At 39.9% G+C, this 12,088-nt stretch overlaps 1 protein-coding gene across 1 annotated transcript; it reads right to left on the bottom strand.

Moving 5' to 3' along the window:
• Window positions 1–277: 277 nt before the first annotated feature.
• LOC118452249 (coiled-coil domain-containing protein 201-like) lies at window positions 278–1,843 on the bottom strand. Its single transcript, XM_035893951.1, has 2 exons — window positions 1,295–1,843; window positions 278–364 (listed from the first exon to the last, which is right to left on the bottom strand). The coding sequence occupies exons 1-2, from the start codon at window positions 1,841–1,843 to the stop codon at window positions 278–280; spliced, it is 636 nt and encodes a 211-aa protein (XP_035749844.1).
• Between the last annotated feature and the right edge of the window lie 10,245 nt (window positions 1,844–12,088).

The raw sequence follows: 12,088 nt of genomic DNA, 5'->3' as shown, positions 1-12,088 counted from the left end.
GTCAGGAAGAGCTGTGGCAGGATGAAGAAAGATTCTCCCTCCCTTCTTTGTTCCAGGCTTTCAGCCATGATAAATTAACATTGACTCTCACATAGAGGCACTTCTTAATTTGTACCTGATGTCTCCTTTAAAAGGCAAAAAGAATCACAAAACAAAGAACGAATACCTTGGAAGGAAAGAGGAAATCTAACAGGCACTATAGTCAAGTGTGTGATTTATTGAAACCAGCTGTTCCCACAAGAACTATGTGACAGCACTAATTCCATAGGTAGTTCAGTCAAGCTTCTTCAATTGTCAGTTCATGTTCAGTTGCTTCCTCGATGTTTTTAAGTTGACGAAGCACCCATTCTCTTTGTTTCTTTCTCTGTTATAGAAAATAAAATATTATTTAGTCAGCCTAATCCATTCAGTTGTCACCTGCTTTAAAAAAAAACCTAACTCAAAACAAAACACCAAGACCCAAACATAACACACAAAACATTATGAACCCAACTGGATTTTGGCTGAAGTTTTCCATTTGTTTTAAGCTAAGAAGCCTTTACTCTCAGAGTAGGCAAGTTTTCCTGGGTTTCCAACACAACTTTGAACAACATGGTACAGGGAAAAAAACCAAACCAGAACAGAATTTGATGGCTTCACACTGCCATGACAGCCTTCAGAGTCTAACCCTGTTGCCCCCCTATCCCTTCTATGGGCTGTCCACAAGTCCTTGCCATTAATCTAGTTCTGTGGAGCATGAGAACTCAATTTCCTAGAACAGAAAAATAAAGACCTGCATAAGGTCTATTAATCTAAGCTTTCCCCAGGAAAGCCTACACTGATTGAAGGACTGCACACAAGACCCCATTTGCAATGACTGGCGTTCTTTTTATGAAGCACTACAATTTGGATTAAACAGGGAAAATAGATGATTTGTTTCTCCAGTTTTAGTTAACTTGCCAATATTAAGAAACTTTGGAATTTAAATCACCGATTTCTTCCTATTCTGAAGTTTCTCCTAAAGAAACATATTTAAAAAAAAAATCTACTTTTGCACTAGTGTACACAACTAGTCCTGCAAGCTGAAGCAAGTACTGGTTTGGAAGACTGCATCCCATCCAGTCTGTGATTAGAAATGATACTACAGAGTCTAGCAGGTTATGACACGATTCATAAATGTATGTTCTCTCTGGTGAAGTTGTGGAAATGTCCCATAACTAAAATATTCCCATATTACTAGAAAGATATACACATATTCAGCATTGGTAGGAAATAGTATAGCTTAGCTATTTCATAACTAAGGGAAAGCAATTACCACAAGAGCTTTATCAGTTTTCTTCTTTCTGGTTTTTACTATCAGGACATCTTTTATCCCTGGTATTCCAGTAACAAGCCATGAAGGTCCACTCTTGGAAGTTACTGTAGTCTCCTCAGATGCTTTGGTGGGAGCTTGAGTTTCCACATTTGAGACAACCTCATCACTTGGCTCTTCATTTGATTCATCAGAGGCCAACACTGTAGAAAGCCTCCTTCTAGAAAATACAACCCGAGAGCTTTGGCTTCTCTTTTGGTTTAATTCTTGTGAGTCAAACACTGTTGAAAGGCTTTTCGGGGATGTATGAGGGATGTATGCTTCAACACGTACTAATGATACTTGAGCTAACAGTCTACTTAGGTTTGATTTTGGCACTGGAGATCCATAAACTCTCTTACTGGCATCTTGGTCCTTGATTGACTGATTTGTCAGATCTATAAGAGATGGCATTGTTCTTGAAAGCATTGAGTCCACTGGAGTGCTGTGTTTCACCATTCTCTTTTTCAGAGATCTTTTAACATTCAGAAAAGAATCTTCTTCCTCTGACATCTTGAAGTCAGGTTACCTTGAGAAAATAGGAAGAGAAAATTGTGTCATTGCTCACATAGCAAGAGATGCCACGTAAGGTGCTCAGCTGCTGCAGAAACAAATCCAAGGTGTTCCTATTTCATGTCTGCATTCTGTCTTTACATGGAATTTATCCTTTGTATAGATCAGTGTTCTTCAAAGGATTGGAAGAGCCATGTTGAAAACAGAACATTAGAAGACAGCTTGTCACACATACAAAGCTTACTTCTGTCACACCCTCTGCATGTGGAGCTCCCCATATGCTAGAAGGTTTTTTAAGACATCTCATTAACTGCAACATCATTAAGACAGTGTTTTCTCCTGAAGAGTACACAAATAATGTACTTCTGGGGTTGCAGCTGCTAACACTAGGTAGGTAGATGAAAACTCTTCCATGCCAGAGGGACTACCATAGCATAGCAAAAAGCCAAGTGCTCTAGAGAGATGTGCAGAGAAGTTTTGGATTCAAACAAGCATCTCTTACTCCAGTTGACATTTTGTTTCTCTTATTTTCTTAAAAGGGGTCTCACAAACCTCTCATTCCCTCCTACTTACTTGAGATTTGGCTTACTTCTGCTGATCCTAAACTTTGAGCCTAAACCAACTATATTCTCTGCAAGTCTGTTTTCAACTGAATTTACAACAATAGCAACGCTGGTTTTGTTAGTAGCTTTTCCCCTACATTTGTCAAACCCCAACAAAAGAGAACTTTACTTCTTATACTTGGAGAAGCCCAAGATAAATATATCCAATTTAATATATATTTAATATCAATACCTTAATTAGATGAGCAGTTAAGTACTTCTAGTAACTGTTGAACTCTTTGCTTTCATGAGGCAGTTCTGATATTTAACGCAAAGTGATTGCATGAAGCTCATCAAGGGGGCAATATGCTTTAAGTGCCCATATTCTAAGCCCTACAGATCAAAGACCTTAGCAGGTTTAGGGTGGACACAGTGATGAAAGGGGGGCACAAGAGGACAGGGAGATATGTTTACTGAAGTAAAAGACATCAGTTCTCCATTCCTTGTTAATGTTTTGCACCTGTGTAGGGTTTGAGTTTAGCAGAGTTTCACATCAATTCTAAAGAATAGGAAACTGACTCTTCAATACAGTAAATCAGGCATTTTTCAGGTTTTTTTCTCCTTAGAAAGAAGGGGAAAAGAGAAAATCCCATTATCACTTTCTTTTGGATACCCATTTCTCTTCTCACTGCTTCACAGTGCTAGCTTGTGCAACATGTTATAAATGGCAGTCAGCCTGCAGACACTGCCTTTTTCCTTTCCTGTTCAGTCAGACTGACTTCCCTCAGTCTTTGTCACAGAAGCTTACTGGTAGTAAGCTTGCATGATTAGACTTAGAGAGGGAATAAGGAGTTTGCAATCACCACCCACAAGCCTACCCTCAGCTAAACGTTTTGAGGTCTTCCCCTTACTCATTAAAGTTTAGATGGTCAATTAAAAGATATTTTTATTCAAAGTTAGTTTTTAAAGAATATTTTCAATCAAAGCTTCTGAGAAAAATAACAATTTTTTTTTACACTTTTCTATGCTTTAGAGATATATATATACACAAGCAACAAATCTTATCTGTTCAGCTATTTTAATAACGCCATTCTAGACAAAGAAGGGGTGAAACCTAAAAACAACAGAGAAAGATAAACCATTTAAGAATGTCAGAGTCTACCATGGAGAATGTATCTTGCAGTAACTCTCACAAAAGAAAACAGCCTTACCAGACCTATGAGCTTCACTGTGATACCTTCCTCCACTTCTCAGGTGGTCTGGCTTCAGCTGCTGCTTCATCTCTTATAGACCTGCTGGCCTCCCAACATCCTTTGCTGCAGAGACTCCCTAAATCACACATTTAGCATTTTTAGGAGTTTTAGCAGTGCTGCTAACTGAATAAACTACTAAATAGCAATCTAGGATTAATTAATCATAGGAAAATGGGCTAGCCAACTTATCTGCGTGCTACATTTATTGCTATTTTATCTCTGCTGCTTACTGCCTATTTCAATCACAAAAACACATCTAGTGGTTAACTGGCTTTGTATGGCTGCTTAAGGCACATTGAGGATCTGTCAGAACATGGATGTATGTTGATGGAGGTATTATGTATGTTAATGGAATATATCTGTTCCCATCCTGATTTTATTTTCTCACTGCTTCTTTTGCCCAAAATATAAATGAGAAAACAAATGTTAAATCTGCCATGAAAAAGCTCTTCTTTTAGAAAAATAGGTAGTGAGAATAAACTGACGATTATTTTGCGGCGGTCTGAATTTCACGGTGTTTGCAGCTAACAACTGTGGAAATGGTAGCATTTTATCTTGAAGCAAGTGGTTTCAAAATATCAGCTCTTAGATGAGAATTGCACTGGTCTGAAATGGTATGGTTCAGGTGGATGACCACAGTTTTTGTCAACAGAGAAAAGCAGCTGGACTGCACCAGCCCTGCTGAATTGCAAGTCAGCTCTGTGGTGGGTGGCAGTAGGCAGGTGCTATCACAATACTGTAGAGCAAGCACAGGCGTGAGGCAGCATGTGCACAAATATTGGGGTAGCCCCTTTTGACAAAGCATGACCTGTGGGCCTTTAAAATCTAAGCTGATCAGACAGACCTAATTTCAGGGCTTTATGCGGGTGACCTGAGGTTGTAGAGTGCATCTAGCACAGACAGAGGGACGAAGGGCTGATCTTGCCGGGATTTGAACTTGTGGTTCCAGGGAGTCTGGGCATTTCAAACCTAATCATAAACCACCATCTCTTGCCACATTAATAATTGAATTCTCTATGAATAGAGAATTGGAGCTACCAGTTCAATATTTAGGAATAACAGTCTGTCAGTATATGGGGAAAGTTGCTAGGTTTAAATTATGTGCCCCTAAGGAACTGAAAGAAAGCTTGAGAAATGGAGGCACTTTACAATCACATGGACTGCACAAGTAAACATCCTGGAAATAGTCTGTCCAGGATAAGCTATTTATTTCCTAAACTCCCAGGAGAGGTTTCTACAGGAATATTTTGAAAACTAAACAAAAACTATTTTGAGATATTTGTGGCTGGGCAGAAAAAAAAAGTTCTCAGTCCTTTATAAACATAGAAGAGGCTAGACCAACCCTTACCTCATTTTGAATATTAGTAGTTAGTTTTCAAACTAGTGGCCTTGTGGCTTGGTGAGCAAACCCACCAGGTCAGCCATACTGTACCTTGCAGAGCTCGGCAAGCCAGTTCCTTATATAGCACAGAGTGGAGAGTGATGTCTTGACATAGTGTTGCAATGTTTGCACTGTCCTTTTGTGTCAGTGGGACATAATATTGCCTCTCCCAGCAAGGCAGTGATGCAAACAATGCTGTGCAGTATGAACGTGCAGGAGAAGCTTTTTGGTGGGTCTGAGCATAACTGACATCTTTTCATTGGACCCCTTCGAAAACTCCTGGCCTTGGCTTCCAGCTTCTGCTTTGCCCTCCTTGCCATGCTTGCCCTCACTTGCTAGTGTACCCATTTCATGGCATCTCACAGTCTACCAGTGTTGTCTGTAGCTGCATCATCTTTATGCCTACTTTCCATGGCTTTTTCCTACAAACCTCTTAAAAAATAACCTTCCCACTTCCTGCAAATCCATTACTTGCAGTTTCCTCTAGTTCCTTGCCAAATGTTCTCAAGATATGAATTAGGAGATTTGCAAGTTGGTTTCACTGTTAGCCATGGTTTCTCTTATGTCCTATGGATTTGGCTTTTTATGAATTGGTGGCAGGATGTTACAGAGAACAGGAAGGACACAACTATGCAGAGATTAGACAGAAAAGATTCCAAAATTAATGTAAGCATGTGTTGTTCAGTAGACCAACTGCAGTGATGATATTACCTTGGCCTTGGTATACCTATAGGCTGGACATGAAACACCTAAGCTCTAGCATGAGTGGCAACTTGAAGGCTTTTTTCATATTTCAAAGAATGACAGATATTATGCCCTGCCCTCACACCTATTCATTATGAACCGTTCCTTCACTAAAATTACATTCCTTGCTATGACCATCTTTCTCCTCAGCAATAACTCCATAGGTCTGCATCCAGCTGTTTGGTCTACGTTTACGCACCATCCTGTATTTGGCTGTGTGATGCAAGATGGCACACAATTCTAGCAATATTATTATGCAACTCCATATATTTTGCATCAAACATCCCACTGCTTTACATTTATATCTTGAAAGATTCTTTTGTTGATCTCGTTTTAGGAGATAACTTCATCTCCCTTTCTAAATTTGTTCCAAAAAACCATAGGAAATGATTTTAATATTTTTACTGCATTCCCTTGTGGGAAACATTAATTATTAATATTTTTACTTCCAAAACTAACAAAAGTGGGAAAAACAAAACCAGCACAGTGTTTTGTTCAAATTTCAGCCCTTTCATTCCAGTTCAAATGCACAAATTCACTTCAGAGACATGGGGGCCTCATCTGGAAGAGGACAAAATTGGAATTATTTTTCAGTTTACCAAGGAATAACATACATACAGGAGGGCAAAAAGAAGAAGAAGAAATTAAGAGAGGGACACAAAGATGAAAATGCTTTCCTAAATTTAGAGCCATGTGGAAAGAATAAATCAGAAGAAAGATTAAAGGAATGGGCAAGGCAAAGGAAAAATAAAAAAGAAAGGAAATTAAACTGTATTTTTTAAATTATTTAGAAGACTTAGGCCCAGATTATGAGTTGTTTATGGATGAAACCCCATTAAAATGCAAATCTGATTCAAATATCCATAAACTATTCTTCCTGTATCTGAGTTTTTTGTATAGGTGAGTGAAGCAGGAGTTTGATCAGGCTGAGCTCAGTGAAAACAGGAGTGGAACATCTAATTTATTGACATGAAGGCTGAAACCAGCAAGGAACCTCATCATGAACTAATCTCTGCAGATGTAGTGCTTCCCTTGGTCTTTCAAGCATTATGGTACAGTGGGGCATGCAAAAGGAGCAGAGCCTCTGTCCCAGTGAATCATAAGGTCCTTGGGCAGCCACAGACATTGCAATGGAAACAGTCCAACGCTTCCTGTGGAATTAGCCTCTTTAGGTACAAAACACTACACAGAGTAACCCCATGGGGCTTTTCAAAATCACCTTAGCACTTTATTTCCACTTATTTCAGTAGGAATTACACGCCCAGGCACTACTGAAAATCCTGAGATTCGTGACTGGGGGGGACAGTAATTTTCCAAATGTGTTTTGAAGACACTTAATAGAATAGGATAGCAGAGAAGTGAAGAGAAGAGAAAAGAGAGGACAGGAGAGGAGAGGAGAGGAGAGGAGAGGAGAGGAGAGGAGAGGAGAGAAGAGAAGAGAAGAGAAGAGAAGAGAAGAGAAGAGAAGAGAAGAGAAGAGAAGAGAAGAGAAGAGAAGAGAAGAGAAGAGAAGAGAAGAGAAGAGAAGAGAAGAGAAGAGAAGAGAAGAGAAGAGAAGAGAAGAGAAGAGAAGAGAAGAGAAGAGAAGAGTTGAATTGGAAGGGACCTGCAATGATCATTTAGTCCAACTGCCTGACAAGTTCTGAGCTGACCAAAACTTAAAACATGCTATTAAGAGCATTGTCCAAATGCCTCTGAAACACTGACAGGCTTGAGGCATCGACCACCTCTCCAGGAAGCCTGTTCCAGGGATTGACCACCCTCTCTCGGTAAAGAGATGTTTCCTTGTATCAAGTCCCAACCTCCCCTGACGGACGCAGCTTTGAGCCATTCCCATGTGCCCTGGCAGTGGGTACCAGGGAGAAGAGCTCAGCACCTGCTTCTCCACCTCCCCTCCTCAGGAAGCCATAGAGAGCAGGGAGCTTGCCCCTCAGCATCCTTCTCTCAAGACAAACCCCATGTCCTCAGCTGCTCCTCAGACATGCCTTCCACCTCTTTCACCAGCAAAACCTTTGATGAAACCTTCAGAAACAAAGGACAATATGAATCCTTTGTGGTCTGTTAAACAAGATTTTCAGTGCCTGAAAAGCACTTACGTGCATTTATGAACTTGCTCTCCAGCAACTTCAAAGTTTTTGCCTTTTGGAAGACTTTCCTTGTGGTTGATAGAATTCTGCTAAATTAAGATGTTATGGTCACTGGAGAAAAATACAGCATTATTAATGGCAGTAGTGTGGAAGTGGTATCTTTGCAACTGTTGGAATATCCCATTTTTCACTGTGACAATGACCTTTTTTCTGGACAGAGGCAAGGTCAATGTGTCCAGGAACAGACCTAAGTGTGGTATAATTCCCACTCCAACTCCTGTCATAAGAGCATCTCATAAGCAGCCTGAGAGGAAGGCTTTAGGGAATCCTGGACAGATGGTTTGGGGTTTTCATAAACTATCATAAAAAAGGCTCTGTACTAGCAATATACTGAGTCATGATGTGTGCTTCGTGTTATATATTTCTACAGATTTTGGGTAGCGTACCTCTGCGATGACTGGATCTGTCCAGCTGGACAACAAATCTGATTTTACGCACTCAAAACCGCAATATTGGTATACTAACTGAGTTTCACAGCTGCTCAGAAGGTCAAACCCTTATTTAAATGTCTAAATCACCTTCCATATGATTCATTTCAGTGAGAGTTTGCAGAACAATGAGACTTGGCTTTTTGTCTCTGAACCATTGCAAATATTCTTAAATGCTTTTAATTTAGATGTTACAAAATTTTCACCTAGGTCCACCAATTGCAGGGAATTGAAAGTAGTAGTCTAATAGCCAATAATTTTTTTTCTGCTTTAATGTGAAGTTAGGACTGAGTAAACAAAAGCTTTAAGAAACACACCTTTATCCCTGATAGACAAATTCAGTGGCACATCCTCCCCTAGCATGGACCAGCTCTGCCCTCAGATGCAGTGCTTGGTGTCTATGTGAGAGGAGGATTAGGATGTACATATTTAAAGATGCTGCTATCTTAAGATCAACTATAAAACCTTAAGGTATTAAAAATTGTTGCCTCTCTTGGCTAAACAAGGTTATAACATACAAGTAGCCACTCTAAAATCATTGTGGGGAACGCCAAATTGAGAAAAGTATCTTTTTTATTCAGAGGTCTGGCAGATCAGCATTCGACTTCAAAAACTCTAATTACCTCAGCAGTAAGAAACTAGGTACACTTTAATAGCTTTAGAGGTCATTGACCTTGATAAAATCAATGTGCCACCACCTGCCTTTGTAATTACGTCAATGACTCCTCTTCATTATATGCTTATCCACTTCAGCCTTACCAGAGTGCCACAATGTGTTCTATCTGCATGTTGTTTATTCACTAGACAGTGTCCTATACACTTTCTACGTGTTTCTACACCCCAGAAGTCAATCTGAGTTAATATTCAACTGGGACCTTTCCTCAGTAACTTGGTGTGTGTTTTCTGATATGACTGCTCCTTTCTAATTATGTTGGCAGTGCTGCTGAGGAGCACATAATATTATTGCCAAAGTTCAATAAACATACAGAGTAACTATAGAGTTTGGGGGAAAACAGTCGGTGGTGCTTTCATGACCTTTGGCAACAGTACGAGCACAGTTTGGCCAATGCCAAACAAATGTCTGACTTCAAATCTCTCAGCGACCAGAAAATGATGGATTTGTTTTACTTTATTACATCTAATAATAAACAAAAAAAGCTGTGTTTGTGCAGTGCAGTAGCCTGGCCAGACTGAGTGTAGTCCTGTGCAGGAGGTCAGGCCAGATGAATATCAATGGCTCTTTCTTGTCGTATTAGATTTGTGCAGGCGAATCCCCAGGTGGTCTGAGATGAGGGAATGCTAATGAAGTCATCGGAGTCCCACTGACTTAGTGAAGCAGCGCATTTGTGATAGGGAAGCTCATCAGCTTCGCTGTGGTGGTGTAGTAATTGATATGTTACACTGTGTCTATGAAAGCCCTCATTGGCATCTGCAGACCATGCCTAGTAAACGGAAAGGTAAACATTCATAATAGTCACGACTACTTCTTCATCACTAGCTCCTTCTACTTCTTCATTGCTAGCTCACTATGGCTAAATCTAATAATAGTGAATGAATGTCTCGTTGTAAGTATAGAAACATCGTAAGCCTGGGAGGCTCATATTAATGTAATATTAAAAGCCAGTTCCTATTCTCTGAGCCCTGAGCCTGAAAACCTATGCAAACTACTGCTGCAATGGATAGCAGAAATAATCTGCACAGGACTGGATGTTTAGGATCAGATCAGGACTCCTAAGAAGCCTGGCTATACCTCAAGATCCCCATCCTCAAATGCTCTCTCCACAGTTCAGTGGGTTTAATGAGAGCCAGAATTGTCACAGACAATTTCCACTACATAGCTCACTTTCCGGCTATGGCTTTTTTTTTCCATCAGAACAGTCTAAATGAGAATATGGTCCATGACTGGTACCTGTATCATTGTTTCCTTCTGTTGAACATCATGTTCTGCCAGCAGGAACAGTGAGTTAGGTGACCAGCTGCCCTAGGGAATGGCTGCAGAACTGGAAGGCTTTGACATAGATACAATGGCAATGCACCAATAATGCCTGGATGATGTACACAATGTTCTCATTTTCTGTTCTCCCCTTCCCCCTGTTTCAAATAGACAATATCCTCTGGTAACATTTTTGGACAAGAACACTAGTTCCAGTCCTGGGTGGTTTATGCTATAGAAATGCAGTATCTCTGGAATTTCTCATTCAGGGACTACATTTCTACAGCATAAACCACTCACAACTGGAACTGCTGTTCTTGTCCAAAAATGTTACCAGAGGATATAAGCAATCCACCGTTGATACTACCTCATTCTTTAAAGCAAAACAAATTCTCATGCTGTGTGAGTATGTCTCTGAGGTGATTCAGCTGTGTAATGGGGCACGGCAGAAAAATGTTTCCAAGTACCCCTGGCTCATTAATCCAGAACGTACACTATGTAATTAACATATGTGTATGTATGTACATATTTTATATACAAGTATATGTAGCTGTGTATTTATATACATAGAATCCTCCAAAACACCACAGGGAGGGTTGAACATTTTAGTACTAAGAGAAAGACTTAAAATACCAATGTGGCAGAATAGGTCCAATGAAAGATGAAGACCAGATTTTCACTTTATTTATGTCCTTTTGACTTTAGCAGAGCTATTCTGATTGACACTTATGAAGACCTGGGATGCTATCTTTCAGAGGGGAAGAAGGAAAAAAAAATGGCTACATAAGATCTCAAACATTTCTTCTCACTGGTATAAGGGACAGTTCCATCACACTCACTGTCATCACAATAATTCTGTAAAACTCACACTGTGCAGGAGAAATGGCTGGGGAGCCTTAATCTAGCATTTGGAATAAGACCCCCTTGCATCTGAGCCCAGGCTGTTTTCCATCACAAGGGACTCTGCATTTCCAAGTTATCTCAGGGCATATCTACATGGACAAGTGTGACAGACCTGAGTGCCTCTGCTTTTGCTCTGAGCTGGCCAGATGGGAGTCTGCTGTGAATTGGAAGCAGTACAATCAAATTACTTTGGTACAGTGCCCAAGCTTACAGAGCCTCTTGAGAGACATGTCACCTGATATAATGACATAACTTTATCAGTTTTCAAATACATTTTAAGTTAACCTGTGCAATTTTGCATTTAGGTTGGTTCTGTATCTTGCACAATATAAACTGCCTACATGATCTACACTTAGCCCAAGCTCGCCAACTATTTCTGGCTTGTGGAAAAGGAGAGATGAGTTTCCCCTCCCTGTCTTCTGGTCTATGGGGCCAGTATTTTGCCAGTATTTGCACATGTTTACTTTCCTCTGCTTGCACAATGGATGGAGCACTTGGCCTAAGCTGCCTTTCACTGTGGTCAATGCAGAGTCAACAAGACTCACAAGGGAGCTGAATTGTTCCCATAAGGTTCTTTACTTCAAAGCAATTGTGAAAATGAAATTACAGGATTTCTAGATGCATGTTCTTAGCCTGAAAACTAAGAAGCTGTAGTTGAATCTTCTGAAAGGCAGCTTGGTACGGAATAATGAATTCAACTTGATTTAAAAAAACCAAACCAACAACAATCCCAAACAGCTGTTTATTCAAGCAAATGTTTTTCCTTTATTTTTAATTAGATTCCAGAAAGTATAATAGTGCAAACACTCAGTATAAAAGTTGCAATAAGAAATTTACATTCACATTTAACATTTCAGTCCATTCACTTTTCAACATAAAAATAGGACAAATATTCAATTGCTCTTCTCAATTTA

Source organism: Egretta garzetta, unplaced genomic scaffold (genome assembly GCF_000687185.1).
Source record: "Egretta garzetta isolate BGI_Z169 unplaced genomic scaffold, ASM68718v1 scaffold155, whole genome shotgun sequence".
In the NCBI taxonomy this organism is placed as follows: domain Eukaryota; kingdom Metazoa; phylum Chordata; class Aves; order Pelecaniformes; family Ardeidae; genus Egretta; species Egretta garzetta.
This window is presented reverse-complemented; position numbering and strand designations above follow the sequence as displayed.

Bases quoted from the DNA above. Each gene is read 5' to 3' on its own strand.
- LOC118452249 (XM_035893951.1), bottom strand. From the start codon at position 1,843: ATGTCAGAGGAAGAAGATTCTTTTCTGAATGTTAAAAGATCTCTGAAA. The intron at 365-1,294 runs GTAATTGCTTTC...TTTCTATAACAG, and splicing joins AAACTGATAAAGCTCTTGTG to AGAAAGAAACAAAGAGAATG.